Source organism: Orbilia oligospora, assembly GCF_000225545.1.
Source record: "Orbilia oligospora ATCC 24927 unplaced genomic scaffold scaffold00043, whole genome shotgun sequence".
Taxonomy (NCBI): Eukaryota; Fungi; Ascomycota; class Orbiliomycetes; order Orbiliales; family Orbiliaceae; genus Orbilia; species Orbilia oligospora.
Window position 1 is genome coordinate 507,245 of NW_011645600.1, and position 27,292 is coordinate 534,536.

Genomic DNA, 27,292 nt, shown 5'->3' on the forward strand with positions numbered 1-27,292 from the left:
GTTTCTCGCTCGCTCGTTTGCAGCGATGTTTCATACAGGCTTTGGAACAACTGCAACTGAGGTTAACTCGTGCTTGTGGGAATATTCTGACAAAGATATACGAATGCCCAGAACAGACACGCGGAAGAAGTCTTTCTAGACGATGAGTCCTCGCCGTATTCATCTGATCGGCGGACCCGCACTCAAGATGAGAATTGTCCCTTTGCTCCCTTTGGTATGTATGTATGTCGTCCTTGTGCTGAACCAAGAAGGTTTTTTTCTTCCAGGTATCCCTTTGTTCGGCCGCATGAAATGTTATTTTTCTGGTGCACAGTTTTGAGAATACACACCCCTGGCCTTCAAGCAATGGGCGCCGGCTTCAGTCAACAGATAACCTAGTCCCATTAGTTACGTTACCACAGTCATGGAACTCGGAAGGATGCTTTTTTTTTCTTTCTATCTCTTCCATCACTGGCACTGACCCTCTAGAAGGCGTAATTTAGTCTCCTTCGAGGTTCAAAAATGCGTGCCCTGGCCTAGGTTCTTTCTGGGCACAGCAGGTCTCGCACAGGTCTCGCACTGGTACCTGAATTTTTTGATATAAGGCATTACTGGCCCCAAGCCCATGCTCAAGTCCTTCTCAGCTGGGTGCCCGCAGTATCCTGAGAGGGTTCTACCTAACTATTGACCTACTTTCCATTCACTCATTCAAATAATCGACATCTTCTTCCATTTGTATCTCGACATATTCATTATCACCACTACCACCACCATTACCACTATAATACATATCCTTGATACCTGTTTTATGATCAGTGTACCGCTATTCGATCTCCTATCCACCCTGTCTATCGCCTAAGAACCTTCGTCTGACTACTCGACAACACAAAAGAGGGAAAAAAAAAAAAAAAAAAAAAAAAAAAAAAAAAAAAAACGACAAAACATACATCCAGATTTAACCTCCCTTATCGATTACGTTTCTTGCTGCAAGCCTCATCGGACATTTGGGTATCCTTAAGGCAGTTCATCGATAGGGCTTCTTTATATATCGCTCATCACGCATCTAACTTTACATTCTTTCGCTTCGCGTTTTTCCCGACCTTTACGTCACATTTTATACTCTACATTGGATCGTTTAAGAACTTGTCCAAGGGTAAAAGAAAAAGAACCAACCAGCGCCACAGGCTACCGAGTGCAAGGGAGACGTGTTCGCTGAACAGTCATTGGGGAAAAATTGAAATCCCGGATCTTGAGGGGGTGTGTGTGTACAGCACAGCAAAAGATCGAGACCTGTCTTGGATATCATTGAATTCGCAAATCCAAAAGTCTTGGATCCCTCCGCTTTGACTCTGTCAACGAAGGCCAATTTGCGAATCGGTCGACTTCCTTTCTTGGAGGCCATATAGCATCGGTATCTCATCGATCTTATTGCCTAACTGACAACTCATATATGCATACTCTCTTGACGCTAATGCGCATCACATCAACATAATCCACCTATTAATTTGCACAATTGGAGGGATTTCAGATTTCATAACAGCTAGTAGTATGATACTGGCTTGACCGACAGTGGCGGATGAGAAAGGAAAAAAATTATTACCAAGACAATTACTTTAGTGAGGCTGTCACTATCACGTTTTTGGGGCGGAACACTCCCCGGCATCGAGAAAAGGTCTCGCCGTTACGGATTAAACGGAACGGCCCCAAAACCCGTTGGCATTAGACTACGAAATATCAACAAGGCCATCGACCGGCCTAGTGGGTATTCCGCGGCGACGTGGACGCATTGATTGTGGTGAAGAGGTCCAACTTGTCAGCTGCAGCCGACACTTCATTCCTTTGTTAGACTGCTTTCGGCCACCAGCAGGTCCCCACACTGCAAGAACACTGAGGAGGTAAAGCCAACCCCGAAGCTGGCAGGCCTTTGCGACGTTACCATTGGTTGTCACATACTCTGGTGTATCAGCTAAGCCTTTTAGCTAGAAACTACCATGGAGGTGATTCAGCTTGCCGCTGGGACTGCAGGCCTGCCTCCCAAGCACAGAGCTCGACATCAACTGCAACGACCATCTCATGTTTCCTTATTAATATCTTCAAATTCCGTAAATAATGTTAGCCCCCTTCTTGTATCTTCCCCAATTTCTTTCCGGTATTCCTGTGCTTCTTCGTCATCTGCGTCATCTCTTCCATCTGCATCTTCCCCCTTTTTCCTGAACGACGAAAGTGACGAATTCGAAGCTGAAGAGGTAAGCAGCCGAAGCAACACACCATCCCCCTGTGAGCTTCCGGCGTATATAACTTCGACCACTGCCACTCCAGCTGTCGAGTATCGTCGTTCGAATTATCGTTCTTCTTTATCTCGACCTATTTCGTACCGTAGTCCTATAGCTTCCAAAAAGAGCGTTTCTGCTGTGCCTTGTGATACCACCGCTGGCGTTTCCGGGTATTCCAAGGCTTGTGTGACAAAGACAAGGCCCAATCTTCGACCCTCTACACTTTCACCGTACGACCACAAACCCGACCAATTCGATACCAATTGCTTTGGTAGTTCTTCTTCTTCTTCTTCTTCTCAAGGAGCAGATTCTGGGAATAGGTCAAGCTGGTACAACCCACTGCTATCTGAAAGATTTCAGTTAGAGTACGTGGACGAACACGCCGAGGATCTTGCAGACGAATTTGATTCCTGCGATTCGTCTGATACAGAAGGACCGGCCGACGATAAACCAGTTTTCCAGGCTATTCAAGAGTCAATTCTATTTTTCAATACCATCTCTGACATTCCAATCCCTGCGTTCGTGGAAAACGCCTCCTATTTCCAGAATCCGCTAGCGCCAAACAAACCAAATTCTCAGTCTCTAGCACTTCCAAAGGAATCAACTGGCTCCCGGACGTCATCACCATCCTCAGTTAAGCGTGGCCACGTCAAGAAACCTTCATTGGTATCTCTTGACAAAGTTGCCCAGAATTCTTCACCCATTCTTGAACAGGATCCTGATTTTCTTGACGACTCGGAATCCTTATATAACTTTTCATACCCTAGTGGTTCTGCCAGCACATCAATCACTTCGGCATCCCTCTTTCCTTCTAAGGAAGCAGCCGAAGCATACGCCAGGGCACAAATCGACCTTGATATAGAAGCTGCTATAAACGAGAGTACACGTCTGGAAGAAGAAAGAAAAGCTAGAGAGGCTGAAGAAGACGCCGATTTCTTGAGGGCATTACACGAAAGCATCATCGCTGAGAAGGAAGCACAAGCTAGAAGAGAAGATCTTGAATTTCTAGACCAACTTTTCAGCAAAAAGAGGCCTGTGTCTCCGCTCAGTGATTGCAGTAGTATCTCTTCTAGTTCTTCCGTCTATTCATCCTGTAGGAACTCTACAATCTTGACTGTACTATCACCTCGTCCTTCAAGGTCCCCAATCAAAGCCCACCCTCCAACAGACACGTCATCCGATATGCCGTCTACACCGGAGGAAGTTCCCACTCCACTGTCACACAGCTCGCGAGAGCGGCCAATATCTGCAGTTCGTGAGAAGAAGCCAAAGTCCAAAGGGTCTGCTGCCGATCTTTACGAGATCTCAAAAGACAAACTAGGCCTTCGTCCTACGCTGCAGAGAGCCCATACATCGACAGGTGGAGGCTTTAGGAGACTCCTTGGGCTCAGCGGGAAGAGTAGCCATGCAGATAACAATGAAGAAGAGAGACTGTAGGTGCCGTTGATTTTTTCTTTATTTTTTATTCCTCTAATTTGCTTCCGTAAATTTATTCAATCGGAATTATTTAATGCCTTCAATATTTTCTTATAATATCCTGTATATAAAATTAAATATCAGCCGTACTGATACTGTCTGTGATAGTCATGCAAAGTCTTCACGTTCAAGCAAAAACCGTGATGAGAGACCTCCCATGGACCGCACTGCTAGCGAACCTAGTACCCCTCGGAGCGAGCGACATCGCCACCATCGACATCATAGCGACGGAGTAGAAAGGGATAGAGAAAGGGATAAGGAAAGGGATAGAGACAGGGATAGAGAAAGGGACAGAGAAAGGGATAGAGAAAGGGACAGGGATAGCAGCCATCGCAGGAGCCACCGTCATCATCGTGGGCACTCAGAAGTATCTTCATCTTCGAAAGATTCTAGAGACAAGCGAAGATCTAGGGATACACCTAAAGCTCCCGAAGAAAGCACGACTAAAAGATCACACAATCGAAGCCCTGAAGAGGTCCCTGTTCCAGCTCCGCCCAAAGTCCCTACTCCTACAATTCCCGAGGCTGCACCAGTGGCAGAACCGGCACCAGCGACAATACCCGAACCTCCCGTAGAAGCCACGGACCAACCCGTTGAACCAAAAAGGAGAAGAAAAAGACATGCATCTCTCGGTGATATTCTTAGGGTGTCTCGGAAGCTCAAATCAGGGGCCCCTCTGGAACCTGCAGCGCCTCCAGAGCCTCCAAAGATGTAAGTTGAAAATATAAATACCATACTGACGAGGAAGCCATTTTGCTTCCTTGGACAAAGCGATGAGATATACTAACTAGTGAATTTAGGGTTGAATGCGTTACTTGCTTGTCCGATGATATACCGGAAACAGAAGCCGCGCAACTAGAATGCGGACATTCATTCTGTAATGACTGTCTCGTCCGCCTCTTCGACCTTTCGTTGACAGACCCTGCTCATATGCCTCCTCGATGCTGTCAGTCGTCGCAACACATACCCCTTCAACATGTGGATAAACTGCTTTCGAGAAAAACGAAAATTCTCTGGAATAAGAAGTACCAAGAATATACAACCGTCAACCGGCGATATTGCCCGGCTACGGACTGTGGCGAATGGATCAAGCCCACTGATTTCAGCACAGTTGAAGGTGTTGAAGTGGGAACTTGCCCGCGGTGCAAGATGGCTATCTGCGGTCTTTGTGGTCTCAAAGAACACGGTAAAGAGGAGTGTCCTAAGGACGATTTCTTGAATCAGGTTCGTGAACTCGGGAAGGAGTTGGGCTGGCAGAGGTGCTACAGCTGCAGAGCCATGGTGGAACTTGAGAGGGGGTGTAACCATATGACATGTCGTTGCACAGCAGAGTTCTGCATGATCTGTGGCGCCAAGTGGAAAACCTGTGAATGCCCATGGTTCAACTTCCCGCCAGAGGAAGACGATGCCCCACCTCCACGTCTCAACGAAAATGGTCATTTGGTTGACGACTTGGCTTGGGGTTGGGATCCTCGCACTGAAGATGACGAACGCGTCGCCCGCCAACTTGCGGCAGACTTTGAGGAACTTGATGTCAATGAACGAGATCCCCACGCTCGAACCGCCTGGGCTCCCCTGTTCACTGGAGCAATTGGTGAAGGTGTCCTGAGACTCCTAGGAAGAACTCGCCACCTTGAGGGAGCCGCGTTGGATAGGCTCCGACGAGCATATGCTACGGCTTTCGACGATGACTTCATGCCGGGCGATAGTGACCACGAGAGCGACGACGAGGTTGCTGATTTCATGGGTGGTAACCAAAACTCTTCTTCTCATAGAAATATGCCCCCAACCCTTCGTACTACTCAATCCGACGACCATGAACGTCGCCGCAAGAAGCGGGACTCTACTTATAATCTCGACTGGAGTCCACACCACTCTCAGGAGGATCTAAGCGAAGGGGGTGTAGACTTTGGATTTTTCCCCCAGCTTACGAAGAGCTTCCTCCCACGCATGTTCGGTGGACACCACAACACAGATCACCAAACAGAAAATTCCAACGGCATGCGCGAGGACATGGGGCGGTACGGTGATCTTCTTCAGGGAGATCTTAATGGCTCAAGGAAGGAACTCGGAAGGGTTAACTGGGGTGGAGTAGGTACCGCTTAGGAAGCGGGCCCTCGAAGCAGATGGGTTTATTCTTGTGGCAGCATTTACAAGGCGCATAATCGACCCCGTTCGACTCTAAATTCCTCACAAACCTGATCTATTTAGTATTTGCATATTTCATGTTTAATTCTCTAATGTCTACAAAAGCCCTAACAAGCTATATCGACAGCTATACCGTACACTTAGCGGGAATCTTGATTTCTTTCCTTTAGTGGATTGCGTTCAGAATATATTAGCAAAATCTTAGCGTGCATTCAGCGATTTGTATTACTAGACCATATTTTCGTGTTTCAAATTGTCGAAGCAAATTTTAATACCTCTCATATGCGTTAAGTCCCTAGAGTTCCCTATCAAAACTCACGTGAACTACTTTTTATATATGCTTTTTTTTCCTAGTCTAGAGCTGTACCATTGCCTCCCTTTGTGACGTCCGGGAACGATCGAGACCAGTGTTAAACTAGTTGGCTCTCTGTCGTGAGTCACTGGCAGTACTCCATGCAAAGTCCGCGTGCACCTGCCACATCCTCTATCGATGTAGATACACAACTTCACATTACATAAAATGCTCTTTAAGAATTGAATACCTACTGGCCTCATATCTTCTAACTCGTTTATCACAAAGTGATAGTAGATAATTATATAATCTTGGTTTTAGTTCTAGACTGTTGTCCCGTTTGCGTTTGAGGTCTGCGTGTTTCGTCCTTTCTGACTAAATAATTCTTATACATGGCTTAACCCAATGGCTCACGTCTATTACTACATGTAGCCCAGTTTTATTTCATGGTATGATATTAGGCATCCTCACTTCCGTTAGTTGTGGCCTACTAGCTTGTTGCTCTCCTAATCTCTGAAAATTACTAACCAATATATTTTTTCCCGGTTCAAAATCACTCCTTCGCTCCTTCTCACTCATGCATGTGGGGGTTGTGTAAATTACTATCAGTGATATAACCTACGACCATGGCAAGCACCGAGATACAACCGGGACCACGGTCCTTGAGACGAGAATCCATGAAGTTGACCCAACGAAGTCAAAGCTTCGATTACAGAATTCGACGTCGCAATATATTCGAAGAGGTAGCTACAGCGAAGGTAGCCGCAATGCGGGAGGCTAAACTCCCAAAGGATTCAGTACATACTCCAGGCACCAGCATCACGCGTAAACGTAAGCTTAAGCCGCGAGAACCTCAATTGAAATCTCCGGAGTACCTCGAGTCAGTGTCTGATAGAACGGGGTCTCAGAACGCAACTGAATCTAACTTTCTTCGGATCGCTGGGTATATCCCCAGGGGCATTAAACTTGTGGGAGTTGTCATCTTTAACGTCTTTCGGATAATGTGCATATTAGATGAGTCGCAGCCTCACAGCCCACAGCTGGGCCCTGATTCCAACTCCCACGATGCTCCCCAAAAGGGACCCCCTACTAAGAGATCGCGGAGGAAATGGTAGTTGGGGGCTGGGCCAAAGCTTGAATGGCTATCGATATCGAAGAATTTGATAATATAATTAATGCGTTAATATTATAATATGCGGCTAGGCTGTTTATCCAAAGTTTGTACTACCGTCGCTTTCTAATCACTTTTATTAATTACGGAAGCTGATCACGTTATACGGAACACCCCGTCCGGAGAGCTTCAGTCGTGCAGCTTACGATTTTGAGATATATCAGAAGGCTATCGCTCGCACATGGGTAAGAATGTGTTGAATCCGTGCCATTTCTTATATCCTGGGAAGAAGTCTCGGCCTCGAATTAAGCCAGTTGAGTAATCATTGAAGACTTGAAAATACTGAACCGAAAGGTGCAGGACCCGTACAACTGTCAATATCTACTACCTGCTATGATAAGCTGCCTGAGGCTCGCGAGTCAGGGATTCTGGGTATTGGTGGCGGAGGTCGCAATTTTGAGATTCCCCAGCCTCATACATGAGCTTGTTTTATACCTCCTTGTATTTGACATATATCAGAGCCGAACTAATAGGTGCCTTCGGACTTCTCCATATGCATGCGACCCATTGGGAACAATATTATCATATCTTTCGAGCAGCCTTAACATCTGTCGGTGTCCATTGACACCTGCATGCCTTGGTTATGAACATTGCGAAGATTACTAACGCCTCTGTCATTCTCAAGTCAATGCTGACAATCGATAACATGCGCATGTACATTTGTGAATCTGTAGGTATCCGTCCGGGTGTGAATTTCAGCACCACGACAGCGGGTCTGCTTCATGCATTCCGAATTATCCAAAGGCTGCATTAACAGCCTGCCTAGGCAGGTTTAGCATCGACGAACTCGGTAATGATATCCTTTAGCTGTTCGATACAATGGCGTCTTGACTGCGTGGCCCAATGATATACGCCCTTGGCCAACTTTACGCGGGTCGTCTACGTTCGCTATCTGCGAACCACCACCACTCGAGTTTCCTTTGTGGCGTTCGCAGATGCCCATATCGAACACGTGAAATGCGGTGGATGAGTCAGCGGAATGGTTGGGGAAAAGGGGAAGCCGGATTTTTGATCGGATACCGATGGCAAAGTCTGCTTGTCTGTATCCGAAACTTCTGTTAACTTGAATCAGCCAACCCTTTCTCTCCAGAATGGATTCAGGACCCCGCTATTTGGCGATAGTAGCCTTTTCATTCGGAGACTCATGTTTTGCTTGGTATAATGCTCCTAGTTGCAAAGAATAGTTAGATCTATCGAGCTAATACTCTACCAGCGCGTTAGGAATCGTGGATGGCAGCTACAGCTTGGAAGCAGCGTCGAAGCCGATAGACAACGAAAGTGGACGGTATACGATCGATATGTAACGAAATTCATATAGACTCACAAATCCGATCATCTCTGTACCTATTCTAAAGGACCATTTCATGCGGGCTTGAATACCTCTGATCGTTCGAATGCCGGCTTCGAGGTTGGGAAGATAGAATCCTAAGTTGCAGCTTTGCAATTGTGCAAATGCGTCAAATTTGCCTCCAGGTCTCTTTCAAGCACGACGAGCTTATGAAGCCTATAAAGGTAAGAGATACATTTATGCCCTTTGAAGACATTATTATTTTATCCTTCAAAGAAAATTTGAACAAGATTGAGCGACGTTCGCGTTTGTGAATATTGCAATTGACTCGGTCTCCAGTTACACAAGTTCGGTGCGACAGTCGACAACACAGAAATCAATCAGACTACAACACACCAGCCGCCTTTAATTACCCTACCCAGCTGCTCGAGCCCGAGTACTCGAGTTGATCCAGCCATGCAAAAATACGCATCTAGTTAAAATCTATCCCGCGAGATCGAAATATATTAAACGGGCCTGAAGCAAGGGCAATGGATAACACGAAGTCGCTTGCTCCCGCTGTTGCCGACCCAGGTCTGGGGCAGTCGCAATCTGCGATCCAAGGCCAAGTTCTGGTGTTTGAAAATACGAGGACGCCGGCAGTTAAATTCCTTGCCCTAAAATAAGGTTACACAACCCTTGGGCCTGATTGGGTCGGAACCACCCGGTCGGAACATTTTACTACGGCGCCGCCGATGGCCTATACGACGGTTTGCGGATTAGTGACTGATTCAATCTTGGCCTGGGTACTGAAGCTAGCTATTGATAGTTATCACGTTTGGGAACAATCTTAACCCGTCGGAAAACTTTCAAACGGAACCCGTTCTTCTATTAGTTCAGATCTGAATCATTCAAATACATTCGATTCTCATTAATTAAGATTCCAGCAGCTGCAGTCTAGCTCAATCTTACATATTCTTTTTTCTACCAAGAGTCTGGATAGAATTAATTCAGCTGGACAAGGGCCAGCTTCCCTCGCCTAAAGATTCTCTAAAACCATCAATACCCACCGATGAGTAATCTCTCCCATGCTCTGGCTGCAGGATACCTGTTTATGCATGCAAACATATCAGATGTCGGGGCGCATGATGATGCCATAGCCCAATCAACAACCATGGTCTCTCTTGACACTTCACTCTCTGGGACACATATACACAATGCAATACGAGTAAAGATGCCCTTACCTTCAGCATATGAGTATTAATTCTTTTTTAATTACCTAGTATTCTTCCGCCACAACCAACGAACGCCCTGCCGGGTCCTCGGTTACGCACGTCTGATGAACCGAGAACCAGGCCTTTCGATTTTGCGATCCTACCAACTAGACCCTTGGCCTTGGATGCACCTCTAACGGAGGATCCGACTCGCGCTGGTCCTCCCGGAGCTGAACGATCCGATTACTCATTTTTCTTTGCGCTCATAATAAGGGACTTTGAAGAGCTAAGAGGAGGAAATTTGAAACAGTGATTGGTTAGAATTGACTTCAAATACAACACATTTAACTGTTGGAGATGTCTCCTGCGAGGCGCGAGGTTCAACGTCGTGTTCCGTCCATGTCATGATCAGCACGTCGATGAATGAATCATTATCAATCCTTGAGACGAATTTCGACTTCTGTTTTTAGAACTGGCACGAGTTTTGTTCTTGATGAGGGATGGAAAATGAATTTCTAGTGTAACAGCTAGTTATATGCCAAGCAAAATGAACAAGGAGAAAAGCATATGTTGGCGCCTGTGTATAATGAATGCCTTGCTCATTAACGGTTTAAATCAAGAAGAAGACAATAGAGATGAAAAGAACTCCATCGCAATGCAAAAATCGAGAGGTGATACGAATTCGTTCGAATAGGGGGGCAAAGGGAAAAACTAAAAACAAAAACGAACAAACATAACTTTGGTATCAGGTATGGACAACCGTTTTGACAGTGCACGCTTTAAGGGCTACAGTGTGGTGCGCTAAATGCAGGGGATAGAGATAGAAGGAAGAGGAGAAGAAAGGGTTACATTGAGGACATAAGTAGATGCAATGAATACAGGAGTTTAAGAACACATCAGTTTCTGTCCATTTTCCCGAATGACGCGCCCAGAGTGGCGATGAAATGATGAAGTTTAAGTCCTACCAGTAGGAAGTTTAGAAAAGAAACCTAGAAAAAAATTGGGTAGCAGGGCTTAGAAAAAAATTGAGCGAAAAGGATTACAAAGATAGTGGATACATTGTTGTGGCTGCTGACATGTACAGCGAAGAACGGGAACGTTTCAAACGAGCGGGAAGGCGACATGAAAAACAATCAGGAAGCGAAAAGCGCAGAGAAAAACTAGAAATGACAAAAGAGGAAATGCAATAAAGGGATCTTAAGTAAGCGTCAACTAATTATCTAAAAAAAAAATGCTGAAAATGCTGTGTTGGTTGGCGACGGGGCGAAGGGATCGCTATGTCGAGATTTTTATTCGATGTCGACTCCTATTTCGCTGTGCAAACTGTGAACACTTCCTCGGGAAGAGCCGGCATACACAGATGGGATTGCGTCGTGAACTCTTCGTTGGATTTCACCTGCGATCCATTTGCGAACTTCGGGTGCGAGATTTGTTTTCCCTTCTTCAAGGTCCTCGATCATTTTGTGAACTCCGGTTAGTTTCAAACATATTTCCCAAGTGCGACTCCCTGCACTGCATACGGATGCCTTGGCTAATTCGAAATCATCGTCTGTTCCGTGCTCTAATGTACTTAAAAAGGTGTTTGAGGCGTATGGGTCGATCAATAAGATCTCTGGGGATAAGGTATCAACTAAAGACTGCCACCGTGCTCCTCTCTTATCCTCGTGAGCGATCGGATTTGTTGGCATCGCTCCAGGTGGGCTTTGTTGGTATTCCCAGTGAGACGACGAGCGACGTCCAGATCCTGCGACCTCTTGGTAGAAGTTGTCCACTTGCCCGGTCATTTCGTACATGCTGTGGCGAGCCATACTGTTTTTACGCTTCTCTAAGGATCTGTATAGCCTTCGGATTGCGTTATTATCTTCAACAGCGAGGTAATTGTACCCGTAAACGTAGTTTGTAAAGTTTAAAGTAAGAAGCCAGTCAAAGGCAACTATCGGAGCCTGTAGCATATTTGGTTGGACGAAGTCATAGCTTGAGTGGGATCGCGAAAGCGCAGGAGGTGACCGGTGAGTCGAGGTGATGTGAGATGTCGACATACTAAGTGTCGCAGCATATAAGGCCGGATCAGCTAGGTAATCTCCAAGAGTGGTACTTGGTAAAGTTGGGACCATTGTTCCTGTAGAGTACATTTCCGGAGGTACCATTGCCCTCGAGGTAGAAGTTGACTGAGAGTGTGGCATTCCTCGAGTACGATAGACCGGTGGCTCTTCTCCAGATTTCGAAACATTTGCAGAGCATGCATAGCCGTATTTGATGCATCTATCGCATTTGACTCCTGGCCATGGGCGTTCACGCGGGACACACTGTTGGAAACAAAGCTCTGTTAGTATATATTTTCTTTTGTCTTGGCTTGGTGTAGACAGGTTGGCAAAAAAGGGGAAGGCCCTAACACCGTCGAAAACCCCTCTTTTGTGAGGACAAAAACCGAGGATAAGTTGTATTTCAAACTCTCCTTGGTGGGTATGTTGTGATTAAGATAAATGATATGATTTGCTATAGTACTAACCTTTTGTCTGTCTTTACGACATTGTGTGCATTTAAAGTATTCTAATTTGCTGGCTTTCGGCATACTGGCGCTCGAATAATCGACTGAAGATCTTTGAGACATTGTAGGATATTGAAGAATATGCGACGGCGGAAAATTGGTGCTCTATATAATTGCAGGAATGTCACCCCGGTTGTAGAAGGTATATGCAGGTGTTCTGCCGGTGTCAGAGCGGCTTTGTTCGCCCTGTAAAGTGTATAGAGGATGTGTGGGAGTAGAAAGATGATATGATAGAAGTCAGGATTGCGGCTGTACGTCGAGGTCTGTTCTAGATAGAACACCGTTAACAATCCGAAGATTAGATTACTTATTCCTGGGGTCTTGGATAAGAATATATATCGCCCTGGACGAAAATTAAGGGAGTTTATAGGAAATACAAGATTTTGATGATGTTGAACTCTCAAGATCTGGGATCGCTCTGCACTCGGCATGGTTATATAAATTTTTCCGCAAGAGCAGGCTTGCATATGCAAGCTAGAGAGAGCTAGAGTGGAACAGGGACTTGGGGCCCGAGCTGCACTAGCTTTTCGAACGAACGGCCGGAGAACATGCATGGATTGAACGGATCGGAAAAGTCTTACCTGCTAACCCCAGATATTGTTGGAAATTGGATATAAACGGTATACTTAATGCCGGCAAAGCTAAGTAACTCCGACAAATTCGTACTTATTTTTAAGAACGCTAAAGATATATCTTTAAAGGAAGATAACGGTCTTAAGATGGTAGATATATTATCCGGCTCTAGTTCTCTCCGTATGTATGTGATGTACCAATCAATTGATGAGCTGTATGGTAGGCAAGAGCGAAGAAGCGACAGTCCAAGAACCAGTCAGTGCAGGGCAGGCGGGAAAAACAAATGTGTTGATTTTAGTATGGATGGTTGGTGTTGTTGTCTGATCCGATCCAATCTGGTCTGGTCTCAGGTATTGGGGCCGAATTCGATTCGAATTCACAGTCTTCGAGAAACAGTATTTGGAACTGCGAATGTGAATAAGTCTAGTGACTAGCTGAAATCGGCTAATATTAGCGCTCTAATTGCCTTTCTTCTGACGATAGAGGTTTCCTAATTTACATTTTCCAGATATCTTGAAGTGTTGAGAATCCCAGTCCGGAAATCTGATTTACTGGAGCTATTTCGAGCAAACACAAACTGGTAAGCCCGAAAGATTACCTAAGTATAACGTATTGGTGTATGGGCGTATGGATAGTATGGCTTGGTCGTGGGGCTCTTTGACTGTATTTTAGAGGTAGTGGGTACTGCTGCGAAAATAGCACAGCCTAGCTATAGCCTGGCAGTACAGTTCGTCGTCTAACTAAGCAAGTATCTAGGCTCTGGGCAGGGTCTCCGATGTGGGCGTTTTGTAATTAATTGGGAAGATCAAAAGATATGGAAAACAGGACAGCACTGTCTTTCTTCTCTTTCAGGTACGGAATCCGGTAGACTCAATCAAATGCGGGCGCTCGACCGTTTTAGGGCAATGCAAGGACTGCGATAGTTGCAAGGTGTCTTTAAATTGTCGACTCGGATTTCTCAAAAGTTATCTATCCGATTTATTGATATCTCTGTCTTGGGAATTGTCTGTTTCGAATTTAGACTGGCTAGACTGTTGATGGTCCACTTGATGATTTTTTCGACTTCTCAAACACAGGCTATCGAGTCTCTTAAGTATCTGAAGCTTGTCTGAGTGAGTCTAAATCCTCCCAGGATTCAATGTGCAGAAGAATTGGGCAGCCAATACGCCTGTCCGCAATGACGAACTCATACAAACGGTAGCTAGTGGATCAACTTGCTCAAATTTCCCCATGAAACCTGATACTATCATGGAAACATGATATCAACAACTTGAGAGCGAATGGGCGTCTGGTAACTTGTCTAACGGTGGTTCCGACTAAGCAACCACGTTTAGTTCAAGAGTCCAGGTCATGCCGTACCTGAGCCCTCTTGCTCATGAGCTAGCGGGTTGCATCATGCTTTTCTTCCCTGTCCTGAGGGGGTAGTGTATTTTAACGTTCGCTCTCTGCGATTGCTTGTTCACCAATGATCGTGCAGGATTTCGCAGGGATGCTGGAAGTGGAGCAGCACTTGCAGAACCCTTGCCACTTGGCGTTGGTTCTGGCAGACCCATGTCCAGGCCTCCAGGCAGGGCTTTCGCTTCGTTCCCTGTGATACGAACAGTTGAGCCTCCTTGCTCCTCTTTGAGGCGCCGCTGCAAGACTTTGCATCGATGTCGGTTCCCGGCTATGCAGAACGCACATCCAGTGACTAGATTGTGATTATGGTAAACTCTCCTGAGCTGAAGCTTGTTCGCTCTCATAGGAATACATACATATGACTGATAGCCAAGGGAACATCTTTTTTTCACGTTACTTTTTGAGGTTGAAACTTGTAATTCTCCACAATTAACGGCATGCTAGCTAGTAGACGCTACTGCATTTTGCGGCCTGCAGGCCTGGAGCTTTAGGCAGCGCGACGATGGATTGACGAATACCTTGTCCTATTATTTGTGCTCTGTAGACCTAACCGAAACTGTGCTGACGCTCCAGATTGAAAATGCTGACAAACACTTGAGTGTCCCATACCGTTTGCAGATGCTCATGAACTGTAGGTTCGCACATCCTGCATTAGCCGTCATGAAGCTCGTGAGCCTTCAAACAACCCGAATGCTTGGCTTTCAACTTCGTAGGAAATCTGCGGCGGATTGGTCCGTTAGCGTTTTGGAAATGGGCAAAGATTAGTCACCGCTCGCGCTCTTGCTCCTCTATGTCTAGTCAGCTTTCGCGAGAAGGCCCTAGATCGGGTTCCTGGATCCAATACAATGGCTCCGGAGGCACCCGCCATTTCGTGGGACATCCTTTCATAACGTTGATTTCAAGCATTTTTACTGGTCGATAGCCGCAGTCTCATTGCCATGAGGCTTAAGATCCGACTAGCTTATCAGAGGCCGTCTAAGAGCTAACCGAGCTCCACGAGAGCGACCCGTCGGCGATTGAGCAGTTGAGATGTGGGATCCTTTCTTTTTTCTTTTTTTTTTCTTCTTTACCCTTCCCACCCACTCATACCAGACGTTGCTTCCTGTCGGAAGAGTTGCAAGTTGACAAGTGGTCAATTTCATACCATCGTAGCCTTTCGTGGCATTTCGGCGTCAGTATCATCCAAATTTGCGAAACTATGATTAGTATACTGACGATTAAATTGTCACGGAAGACTTACGTTGCCATCGGCCTTGCCTTGACCTAGCCGATTCTCTTCTACGCTAGTGAAACAATTGATTCCGCGTGCAAGTATAGCACAAGCCAGCTGGTATATACAATGGCAAGTGCGAAGGTGTGAAGGCTTCTTGCTGCAAGGGCAGAGGCAGTATGAAGTTTCTTAGGCGAGATAGCATGAAATTTAGCGATCAGTGAGAGCTCGAGGCCGGCGGGTGCGGTAGGCTAGTGCTGAAACGTTCCACCAGCCACACCTTCGAGTATGTATGTAGGTATTTGTGGCTTTAACGCTGACTTGTCCTGTGGGAATGTCTATGCCCGGATGTTCCGGGGAACTTTGTCCCTGGGACTACAGACAGTTGCATATCCATGCCTAGCTGATGATGTGGTGCAAAGAGCTCGTGGAGCTGTAGAGGTCAGAACTAGGGAATCCTTTGGGTGGAGTGCGGCAGCTCTGAGGAGCCTCTGGGAACGCCTGATTCCACATCTGGGAACTTTTTGGTGTGAGCTTGGTCCCACCTGCCAAGTCGTCACTCGGTTGACTGCCGTACAGCCCCTTCCCTGTCAACTGTGGCTTGTGGCTTCATGCCCTGTTTTTGTATTGGCTGGAGGTGTGGCTCCCTGGTCCCTATGATCGTTTCAAGGCAGCACAGCCCCAAAAACCTTCTTATCGATTAGACTTGCTATAGACAATTGCCAAATGCTGACAATTTCAAATGGAGGGCTAACATTAGCTATGCAAGATTTGAAGAATTTCCCTAAAAAAATTGTCCGAAAATTCGGACGTGGCAGATAGTTTACCCGGGGCATACGAGTTTTCTAGATCGGGCTGCCATACAGCAGCTGAAATAGTATTAAAATAGGGTTGACATACGTCTGATGCTCGTGCCTCGGTCTATTTGGCTGCAGAGAATTTAGAGAAACTGATCATCCCACTAGATGGGTCTGCGTCAACATGCTAGTTGGCTGGGGTGGCCCCGGGATGCTTAACGTTTCCTGTTTCCAAAATAAAGGTTCAAAGTACCAAAATAGCGGATCAGAAATTCAGTGGGGCATGCCGGCAGAAACGTGCAGCTACTCTATCCGATTCGAATCTTAAACTTGGGGATATTTTTTCCGACTTAGCGATCTGTCGTCTGAGAAATTGATCGAACCGTGGTCCTGATATTGATTGTCCCCTGTTAGCCTGTCACACCGGGCTTTTTTTAGCAGCTTCGGCGTCGGCGTGCGCTCTAAATAGCTCCGACACGGGGACCTTAGTATTAGGTTGTTAAACTATCACTACAATTACAGTATCTAATTTCTTGGACTCTTTGTATTCCAGCTGTTCTTTTTTTTCTCCTCTCTCCCTCATTTAGAATATCGTGATACCTCGGCATTTATTGCCCTGGCGGGCAATGGATGCATTTTTGGGAATTCTACCAGCTTCGCTGTCGTGGATCAACAAGTCGTCAGAGTATCCTGTCGGGATCCTGTATAACTAGATCAGGCGACAATGCAGCAGCGTAAGGACTCGCCGTCATGATGAATAAATTGTCATGACTAATTGATATATTTACCGGGCACAATTTGATTATTATAGCAACCATTGAGAACTTTCATATTGCGCAAGAACAATCATAGGGTCTGGAGCAGCCGATGGTGGACTTATGATTGCATACCCTCAGCTTGGTATTCTTACCAATACCTTTCTAATAGAAAATCGCGCGCCGTTCATGACAAGGTTTTCAGGCATGCCTGGTTCTTAGGCAATCGATCCATGGCGCACCTCCCGGCCGTATCTCTTGGAAAGGGGCTCTCGTTTTGTCTTTTGATATGATTCATGTTCATGTGGATCTCGAACTGATTCGGTGATCCTATAACTGTGTGCCGAAGTCAGAGCGGCTCATGATTACTCCACTGCCGTTGTTGCGGCTTGAAAATAAGTCGACTCGATCGACGTCGGTGCTTAAGCCAATTGAATTGAGCTACCGGTATACTGCTTTCGGACCCTTGTAATTGACATTCGCATTTATTCAAAAAGCCACTCAGCACGCTACTACCTAGCATTTTATTAGCAACGGAAGCTAAACCCGTTATGTGGGGCGTAGGGTGAATCAAAATGAAACTCATATTTAAGTTTATCCATATACTGGTGTTAATTGGTTGCACCTGACTTTAGCAATTTGAACGGATCCTTCACATTAGCGACTTCTACATTTTTTTCCTGTGTCTGAGTAGCAAATCTACACCCAATACCGGTAATAATGTCATGCCACGCTACACCAAGGCATCTGTCTACGAAATCTGCAAGCAAATTAGAGCATGAATCAAATAACTGAGTCATGGCAATTGGTCCCCTGAATGACGTGCGAAATTTAAAGTAAGTTGGTAATATGACGATAGGGCATGTCAGTACCCTTATTGCATTATTGTGGAATCTGCTGGAAATATTGCTTGTTTAGCCTTTGAAGTAGCATGCAAATCCCAAGGCTCCTACTTTGATCGTGGCATTCCTCATTGGATAATAGAATAGTAATAACGCAGGAGCGGGGACTCATCGTTTTTTTTCTTAAAATAAGAAGAAAGGAAAAGAAAAGGAGCGGAAGCCCTTGCAATAGAAACTTACAATCACCACTTCCAGGCCGTTCTCCCTATAAACTCAGCGGCTATTCGCTTTACGATTGGTTAAACAGAGTACGGGGACCAGTTTCGTCCAAGTGTAAGATACTAGTTATATTTTTTATCTGGGTCTAGATTGAACATGTGCACTCCATCTTGTCACAAAACCTGTTCCCGTTTCCGCACGAAGCATTGGCACATGTACATTGTGCTCACGCAGTCTGGTGATTCTTAGCGTTGTACGCTGTATCCGAGGGTTTGAATATCGGAGCTCTTCAAGAATAGTAAAATTGTAGACTATATTCAGATCGCCTTGATTTGACTTAGAACAATACCAACCTCAATTGTGGTCTAAATCATGCAGGGTAATGCAGGTCTTGATCACAATGTCGATTTCACAAATCACTGATTCGAACTCTCAATGCTGCATGTGCGGGATACATAGCCCTTGTGAGGTAGTCTGCCTAGGCAATGTGCGAAGTAATACTATAAGACCGGAAAGCTAACGGCGACGATTGATAATTCGAAAAAGAAAACTTGGCCTTGTTTAATATAAATCAAAAAAAAAAACAAGGAAAATTTGGATCAATTCTAGAGTGGTAAACAGTAGCGACTGCATGATCAAGGACTAGATTGACGTCAAAGTGCCAAGCTAGCTCGGTACGATTGTCCATTATAAAACAGGACATACCTTCGCTTGTCAGATGACATATGTTTCATGATTTCGGTAGCTTATAGTTTCCAAGATATTCCTGTAACTGATTAATATAAGTTGTCAATTCAAGGCACAGTGATCAATGCCATGCATAAGGCGGAATTTAGCGAACAGGCCCCACACCAAGGCTCCCCCGGAATGCGTTGATGACTCGAAATGCAACATCTCAGCCCCCCGACCCCATTTTTTACTCCGACATTTGGATATCTGTGGGTTCGAGCTATAGCTCTCGAATCGACCTTCCATGGCCACTTCATCCAACATAGCTTCGAGAACCACGATAGACCATCATTGCAATATTGCAATTCTTCCATCCCGACGATTGCTATCCGGGTTCCCGCCAAGCTTAACTTTACTCGGACTCGAGGTCGACCAGTCCCTGCTAAGTCCCTACGGAAACTGACGATTTGCAACTGCAATGATATTTCCCTTCGGAGACTTTTTATGTTAATTTTACCTGAGAAAAATGTGAATTCACCTCAATGTGTTGGTCGGCTGGCCCGGGTCATCAAGAACACTCGCTGGTCTGGCCAGAATGGCTCGAGACTGCCTTCAGACTAGGCCTTTGGGTCGGAAACCCACCGAAGAGACCAACTAGCCCCGAATTTACCCGTTATCATATTTGCTGGCGGACTAATGGCTGGATGGCGACATGGACGGGACTGAGATTCGGAAAGACAGTCTACGGTGGGACAAGACAGGTGCTGTAGGGTACAGACGGATGAACATTGCATACCCACACCCAGCCGGTCCCTTGCTTATCGGTGGAAATGCAGTTCGTAGCTGCATCGACATCCCTGTTGGACCAGTGAGGACTTGGAGGGGCAGTTCGCAGCTCCATGCAGTTTGCAGCTAAGTGAGCACATGGAGTAGGGAGCGCTGATAGCTGTTGTGTGCTAACTAACTTCAAGCGACACCGATAGCCGAATTGCGAAAAGTCTACGAGAAGTTTAAGGCCAATTGAAATTCGGGTTTTGCGCAGGCTGGACTGTCAAAACGGAAAGAAAAAAAAGTTAGTTGCTGTCTTAGAAATTAATTCACTGCTCCTTTTTTTTTGGTTGTTCGGCGGTGGCATGAGAAAACCCATTTGCATGGGTCTATCAAAAAGTTGCCTTTGATACGAGATTTCCTTCATCCCAACAACCTCTATCACCAGAAAAATCTTTCTCTTCACAACCAACAACCACCAAGGTCTTTCGGATCTCTATTGCATTGGCGCACCAGTTTCTAGTTGATACATTGTCTGTATCTTCCATAGGGGGCATTAGTCCTCAAGAAAGTTTGGCCTGTAACGGTCAAAAAAAAAAAAAAAACAATAAAAAAAACAATAAAAAAAACAATAAAAAAAAAAAAAACTAAAAGACCAGGATCTCCCACAACATCTTCGAGGCGTTTGCCCAATATACCACCAATATGACGACACTTCTCGCCAGGTCCGCTCGAATTACCCTTCCCACGCGACACCTACTAGCGGCACGCTTGCCTGCTACTGCAGTTCGAAGATGTTTTTCAGATCAGACAGCACCGGATGATAGTGCTAGCAAAGTCGAAAACTCGGCGGAAAACCTCAAACTCCCCCCGAAACAAAAGGAAAGGAAGACCTATCCGTTACCCAAGATTGAGCTCCCGTTTATGAAAGAGGATCTGGTTTTCAATGGCCAGACTAATCTTACGGCGCCAGAGCCGCTCACGGATCTCGATACCCTTCCTCGACGGCACATTGGACCTGACCCGAATGAAATAAAGCAGATGCTTGATACCATCGGCGTGAAGTCGATGGAAGAATTCATTCATAGCGTTGTTCCAGAGCAGATCAGGTCAGGTCAAGACTTGAAGGTGTCTCAAAAATATGGTCTTTCGGAGACACTGTGGCAGACAAGATTTAAAGAAATCATAGCTAGTATCACAACGACATACTCTTTCGTCGGTCAGGGATACTATGGAACAAAGGTGCCCGAAGTTATCAAACGGAATATTTTAGAGTGCCCAGAGTGGTACACGAGCTATACGCCGTATCAAGCTGAGATCAGTCAGGGTAAGCTTTCTTTTGTTTCCCTTCCCTTCCCTTTCCCGAGCGAGGCAGTGTGGATTCTTACAGCTATATAGGACGACTTGAATCTCTCATCAATTTTCAGACCATGGTTACATCCCTTACGGGCCTTCAAATTGCAAATGCATCGGTACTCGACGAATTGACCGCTGCCGCCGAGGCAATGACATTTGCCTATGCGTGCCTCTCAGCATCGAGACAGAAATCAACCAACAAGGTGTTCCTAGTCTCGAATAAGATGTTCCCCCAAACAATCGATGGGTTATACCCACGCGCCGAAGGGTTCAACATCAAAATAGTTGTAGCGGACCTCGAAACAGCTAATCTGGACGAACTGATTGGCGATGGCGACATGATCGGTGCGATGGTCCAATACCCCGATATTGATTCAAATACTGGGAAGTGGCTTCCTAGCTTCACAGAGGATATTCATGCAAGGGGTGGGATAGTTTGCTGTGGCACTGATCTATTGGCCCTCACGATGCTGAAGCCTCCTGGCGAATGGGGTGCCGATGTTGCTTTCGGTAGTGCTCAGCGATTTGGAGTCCCAATGGGTCTCGGTGGTCCCCATGCAGGCTTTTTCGCAACATCAGACAAGCACAAACGCAAGCTTCCAGGTCGTTTAATCGGAGCCTCCAAAGATAGGCTTGGTGACAAAGCTTATCGTCTGGCCCTTCAGACCCGTGAACAGCACATTCGACGTGAAAAGGCTACTAGTAACATATGTACCGCCCAGGCACTTCTCGCCAACATGAGCGCTATGTATGCTGTTTACCACGGACCCGGCGGGCTCAAGAAGATTGCGCAGAAGGTTGTTGCTACGAGGCAAATCTTCGCTCAGGCGTTGTTAGATATTGGCTGGCCGCAAGAACTAGTTAAGGAAAGCGATTTTGATACCGTACATGTTGGGTTTTCCGACCCGAAGACCTGGAAAAAGATGCAAACTCCGTCATATATGTATGCCGGGGAATTGAGGAGCCACAAAGATGGTGATCAGCATTGGATAAGCGTATCATTCGACGAAACTACGGATTGGCAAAGACTTTCCAAGTTAATCCAACTGTTTAACCACATTGGGCCTACCAAACGCGATATCGCAGCTACGAAGATTGGAGACGAGGCAGAGGCCAGCGACGAAGCGACCAAAGGCGCAGAGGAAAAAAAGAAGAACGTCTATTTGCTAGACCAGCACTCTCGCAGTATCGCCAGAACTGCTACAGAAAAAGTACTGGGAACTGGAAATATGGGACAGGTCCGAGCAGACTTTGCCAGAGAGTCAAAATTCTTGGAACAACCAGTCTTCAACAAATATCACTCTGAAACCGAAATGCTACGCTATATACACCACCTACAGTCGAAGGATTTATCGCTAGCAAACACCATGATACCCCTCGGTTCCTGCACCATGAAGCTAAACGCTACATCGGAAATGATAGGTCTAAGCTTCCAGAAACTGGGTAATCTCCATCCGCTTACCCCTGCACGTAAGCTTGGGTATTTCCCAGACATGGTCAAGAGCCTTGAGAAGGACCTCTGTGTGATTACTGGATTTGACGCATGCAGTATCCAACCCAACTCCGGGGCACAGGGAGAGTTTACCGGGCTTAGAATGATTCGAAATTACTTGAAATCTATCGGACAGGGCCAGCGTGACACGCTCCTTATTCCCGTTAGTGCCCATGGCACGAATCCTGCTAGTGCAACGATGGTTGGCTTCAAGGTCCAGCCAGTCAAATGTGATACGAAAACAGGTAACTTGGACCTTCAGGATTTGAAGGCGAAGGCCGAAAAGCTTGGTGATAAGCTCGCTGGTGCGATGATTACGTACCCCTCAACTTTCGGTGTATGTGAACCCTTAAATCTGAGAACGCCTCGAGGTGTCGGTAGAGCTGACCGGTTAATCTTTTCAACTTAATATAGGTCTTCGAGCCCGGCGTCAAAGATGCGATCCAAATAGTTCACGATAACGGAGGGCAAGTTTACATGGACGGTGCAAATATGAACGCTCAGATTGGAATCACATCGCCCGGCTACCTGGGAGCTGACGTCTGCCACCTCAACCTCCATAAGACATTCTGCATCCCGCATGGTGGTGGTGGACCTGGTGTTGGACCCGTTTGTGTGGCCAAACATCTGGAACCATTCCTCCCATCACACACGGATAGCTCTAATGAAACATTAAGACCGAGTGCAACTAGTTCCATCGGGCCAGTGTCTTCTGCACAATACGGAAGTGCCAGCATCCTCCCTATCAGTTACTCTTATATCAAAATGATGGGAGCAGTTGGATTGAAACATGCCACTGAGATCTGCCTGCTGAATGCTAACTACATGGCTAAGAGACTGAGCGACCACTATGACATTCTTTATACAAACGAGAACGGCAGGTGCGCACACGAATTTATCCTAGACCCCCGACCATTGAAGGAGACTTCTGGCGTGGAGGCTGTTGATATTGCGAAGCGTTTGATGGACTACGGATTCCACGCACCAACAATGAGTTGGCCAGTACCCGGAACTCTCATGATCGAGCCAACGGAAAGTGAGAGCAAGGAAGAGATGGACAGGTATTGCGACGCTTTGATTGAAATCAGAAATGAAATCAGAGAAATCGAAGAGGGGAAGATGCGTAAGGACGTTAATGTGCTGAAGATGGCACCACATCCTATGCAGGATTTGCTGCAGGGAGAGGAGGTCTGGAAGGATAGGGGATATACACGAGAGAAGGCCGGGTATCCCCTTGAATACCTGCGTGAAAGGAAGTTCTGGCCATCTGTGGCAAGAGTGGATGATGGTAAGTCTAAGTCGGTAAACCACACTGGATAAATCGATGCTGACAATGACCAAACTAGCTTTCGGCGACACGAATCTTTTCTGCACTTGCGATCCGATGCCCCAGGAGGGAGATGCTCCAGCTGAGCATTAAACCAGCCTAGAACTAGATATGATAGACTAGATGTCTACAAGATCAAGGCCTTTCGATTCGTTCTGCTTCTTTCTCTTCTTTCAAGTCTTTCAACATCAAAATCGGCGTTTCATTGTCCTACTTCGGTTTTAACATGACGGGAACCTCTACATTTAACATGGAGTTCAAAATCTTCTTCTGGGTGGGAACCAATATAGAGAAAAGCGCTTCAACGCCCTTGTATGCCTTTTTTCCTTTCTTTTTTTGTTTCTTTTGCTGTTGCTTCAAATATAATGAGAAAAAAAAGAAGACCTGTATACTATGTATTTGTTTACGTACGTATCATATGATCATAATATATATTAGCCACTGTATACACCGTATTAATATTAATGTAAGTACCACGCAATTCAATTAATTGCAATGGGACTGGCCTGAATTAAAGCGAAGGCTGTTTGGTACCAAGGACAAGAACTATTCTTATTCTTAACTTGGAAGCTGAGGATTGGCGTTTGCGGAAGTCTTAGCAAAACGCGGTATTCGGCAAAACAAGATGGATTGCCTCACAACTTTGGTCCGATCACCGACAACATCATACGTAACACTGCTACGTACGCTCTTTAAAGGCCACGGTTCTCCGTCCCGCTCTCGAAACACCCAAGGAGAGATAACTTTTTACCGTCGAATTGGCCGTAGAACCCCCCGCTGGTTAGTGTGGTTGTCGTTTCTTCGGCGATTGGATCTCTCCACAATTCTCTTTCTTAAAGCCGTGCTGATGTTCAACAGCTGCCCGGGGGTCCTTGCCTTGCCTTAACTGCTCTCTACCTAACTATAAACTGCCCATCGGAGCCAGAAACCCACCTAAACAGACGTCCTTTCTTTCGAAGCCCTTACAGCTCTATTATACTACTATCATCCACTCGCTCGTCCGTTCGTTCAAAATGTCGGATTACCCATATCGTGCCTACTCGCCGTCAGATTCGGGCCCCAATCGGAGTCCGACTAGACGGACACCAAACCCGCCTGGTGCTAACTATCCGGCTGCAAACGACTGGAATCGGAATGTGCACTCTATGCCTGGCTTCGAGGGCTGGAGATCCGATGATGGACCTAATGCGTAAGTTCATTCCACTTCTTGTTCCGTTTAAGGAAAGGCTAGTTGCTGGTAGTGTTGGTATCGAAGGCAGAGGGTGGTCACGTCTCGTGATGCCGACATGGTGCCTGCAGAGACCGTAATGCCCGCTGCAGCTGGCCGTTTCTGCAAACGAAATACCGCTCCCCTCTTTGGAAGACCTTCGATATAAAATAGAAATAAAATAAAATAATTAAAATCAGAAACTACCATTTGGTGGCATGCGACAGTCATTGTTCACTACCCCTAACCTGCCACGTCTGTTTTGTGTGCCGTGAACAGTTGTCGATAACTAAAAGAGAGCCTTGTCACTGTCACTAACATGCACATACATGCATACGATTCTGCAGCCTCCACGCCAGCACTCCAAACATCGTTCCGGAAGTCGTTCCTAAGGATCCTTTCTTAATCCCTCAAGCCTCATCCTTCTCCCAAAGTTCCAATTCCTACGGCGTTCCTCCATCTCTTCAGCCAGGCAGTAGGGACTCTATCTCTGGATCATCTCGTTCTACCTTTACTAGCAGACAAGACACTGAATTCGACCTGGCATTCGGTACCGGACCAACTCCTAATCGAAATTCATACTCTACTGCAACATCTAGTTCTGATTCTCCATATCGTCGACGACACGCCCGGACACCTTCCGAGAGCTCTAACGACTCTGCATCCAGATCTCGCGACCGAAGATCTAGCCAGCAAAATCGAGACCGAACTCCTAGTACCTCTCCTTCCCGTGCCATTACACGAGACGGAGTAGCAACATCCTCAAGTGCTTTGAGAACTCCATCTGGGAACATAATGTCTGCAATCTTTAACTCAGAGAATGCCGCAGCTGTTGGTAGCGTGTTGGGATCCGCTGCCTCTTATCTCGGATCTAGGGCTGGCGCTGCCAGGCCCGGGGATCAGCCACAACAAGAGTACGACAATATTCCTGGAGGCTACAATAACCGTCCAGTTCCCGATACGGCTTCAGGCACTAACAATGCATTCGGAATTGGTGACGCTATGAGCTATCTATCAAGCCATCTAGCGGCACCACAAACTCCCGCGCCGCCGCCACCAGCACCGTCACAACAGCAGGGAGGAAGTCCATTTACGTTAGGCAATGCATTGAATTATCTACAACATGCTACTCAAGGCCAGGCAGCAACCACCCCTGGGAATAGTAATGGGATCCCTCAGAACTTCCAGCTTGCGGGGATAGACATTGATCTCAAGTGGATTGCACAGAAGGCTAGTGAACAGAATCCTTGGGTGCTCCTTGGAGGAGCAGTTGTTAGTTTTTGGATTATAAGCAGTATCATTGCTACTTTGATCTGGTATGGTATGGTCGCCGGTGTTCTTTATGTTATATATATTGTCGGTGTGAAGAATGGAGGGTTTCAAGCAATTAGTGGTGGCTCGGCGCCACCAACAAGGAGAATCAGTACTCCGGGAAACACAGGCAGCAGCTGGGGTAGCGGTGGGAGGGCACCCGGTGGGGGAACGGAATGGAGAAGGAGGACTTAGAAGGACTTGAGGATTGCTAGAGAGATCATGATGGAGATACTTGGGAACAGACGATAGTTTGGGTCGATCTCGATGGGGGCTGTATACACTCGGTGTCACCGAACTCGCGGATATGCGTATTGCATTGCATTGTTTTACTGCTATTGGCATTCTTCTAGGTTGCATTGCACACTTCTTACATGCATACATTCTATACTACTATCTTGTACGAGTCCATTGTTATTTCTCTAATAGATCAAAATCTCTCTCCCTCTCTCTCCTGCTCCATCGAGCTCTTTACTTTTATTTTTATTTTATTTTCCCCTCTATTTTCTTTGTCATCGTGTCGCATGGGGCCGGGATTGGCGAGATGGTCGAATAACTAGGCTGAAGTTTGACCACTCCTGCATGTCAGAGTCATAGTTAGCCAGAGTTTCCGGCGGGGCTTGGCACTACCCCGGCCGAACATAGCTTGGCCCGGCCTGCCCTGCTAGTCTCCTTTGAATTTGGACGCTTTTAAAAGCGAGATCGAACCCCCAGGCCAACTGCTCTTCTTTCCTTTCTCTTCTTCTTTCTTTCCTCACCAGAGCACTGCTCTTTAGCGACTTCAACCTTTTAAACCTCTTCCGCGATCACCGAGGGCCTTAATCCTCTAAAGGGCCTTCGAGAACTTCAAGCGTTTCCCCTCCAGGTCTCCCCGTGGGGCCTTCAAGCGACACAGTAACCACTACATTGCAAGCATGTCTATCTCAATCGTCGCATCCTTCTTCACATCCACAGAAGTCACTATGTTCTTCCAGCCGCAGCAGCGGGAAGGAACTGGCGT

At 46.4% G+C, this 27,292-nt stretch overlaps 5 protein-coding genes across 5 annotated transcripts; 4 read left to right on the plus strand and 1 right to left on the minus strand.

The window, feature by feature from the left end:
• Nucleotides 1–1,970: 1,970 nt before the first annotated feature.
• Nucleotides 1,971–5,834, plus strand: AOL_s00043g156 (uncharacterized protein; the record flags this gene model as incomplete). The annotated part of the gene is made up of 3 exons (XM_011120643.1): nt 1,971–3,685; nt 3,837–4,439; nt 4,529–5,834. 3 exons carry the CDS (start codon nt 1,971–1,973, stop codon nt 5,832–5,834), a joined length of 3,624 nt encoding a protein of 1,207 aa, XP_011118945.1.
• Nucleotides 5,835–6,794: 960 nt separating this feature from the next.
• On the plus strand, nt 6,795–7,283 carry AOL_s00043g157 (uncharacterized protein; the record flags this gene model as incomplete). Its single annotated transcript, XM_011120644.1, has 1 exon — nt 6,795–7,283. One exon carries the CDS (start codon nt 6,795–6,797, stop codon nt 7,281–7,283), a length of 489 nt encoding a protein of 162 aa, XP_011118946.1.
• A 3,826-nt stretch (nt 7,284–11,109) lies between these two features.
• Nucleotides 11,110–12,431, minus strand: AOL_s00043g158 (uncharacterized protein; the record flags this gene model as incomplete). Its single annotated transcript, XM_011120645.1, has 2 exons — nt 11,110–12,126; nt 12,330–12,431. The coding sequence occupies 2 exons, from the start codon at nt 12,429–12,431 to the stop codon at nt 11,110–11,112; spliced, it is 1,119 nt and encodes a 372-aa protein (XP_011118947.1).
• A 7,873-nt stretch (nt 12,432–20,304) lies between these two features.
• AOL_s00043g159 (uncharacterized protein) lies at nt 20,305–23,867 on the plus strand (the record flags this gene model as incomplete). The annotated part of the gene is made up of 4 exons (XM_011120646.1): nt 20,305–20,926; nt 20,998–22,784; nt 22,862–23,735; nt 23,794–23,867. 4 exons carry the CDS (start codon nt 20,305–20,307, stop codon nt 23,865–23,867), a joined length of 3,357 nt encoding a protein of 1,118 aa, XP_011118948.1.
• A 920-nt stretch (nt 23,868–24,787) lies between these two features.
• Nucleotides 24,788–26,487, plus strand: AOL_s00043g160 (uncharacterized protein; the record flags this gene model as incomplete). The annotated part of the gene is made up of 2 exons (XM_011120647.1): nt 24,788–24,963; nt 25,329–26,487. 2 exons carry the CDS (start codon nt 24,788–24,790, stop codon nt 26,485–26,487), a joined length of 1,335 nt encoding a protein of 444 aa, XP_011118949.1.
• Nucleotides 26,488–27,292: the final 805 nt, after the last annotated feature.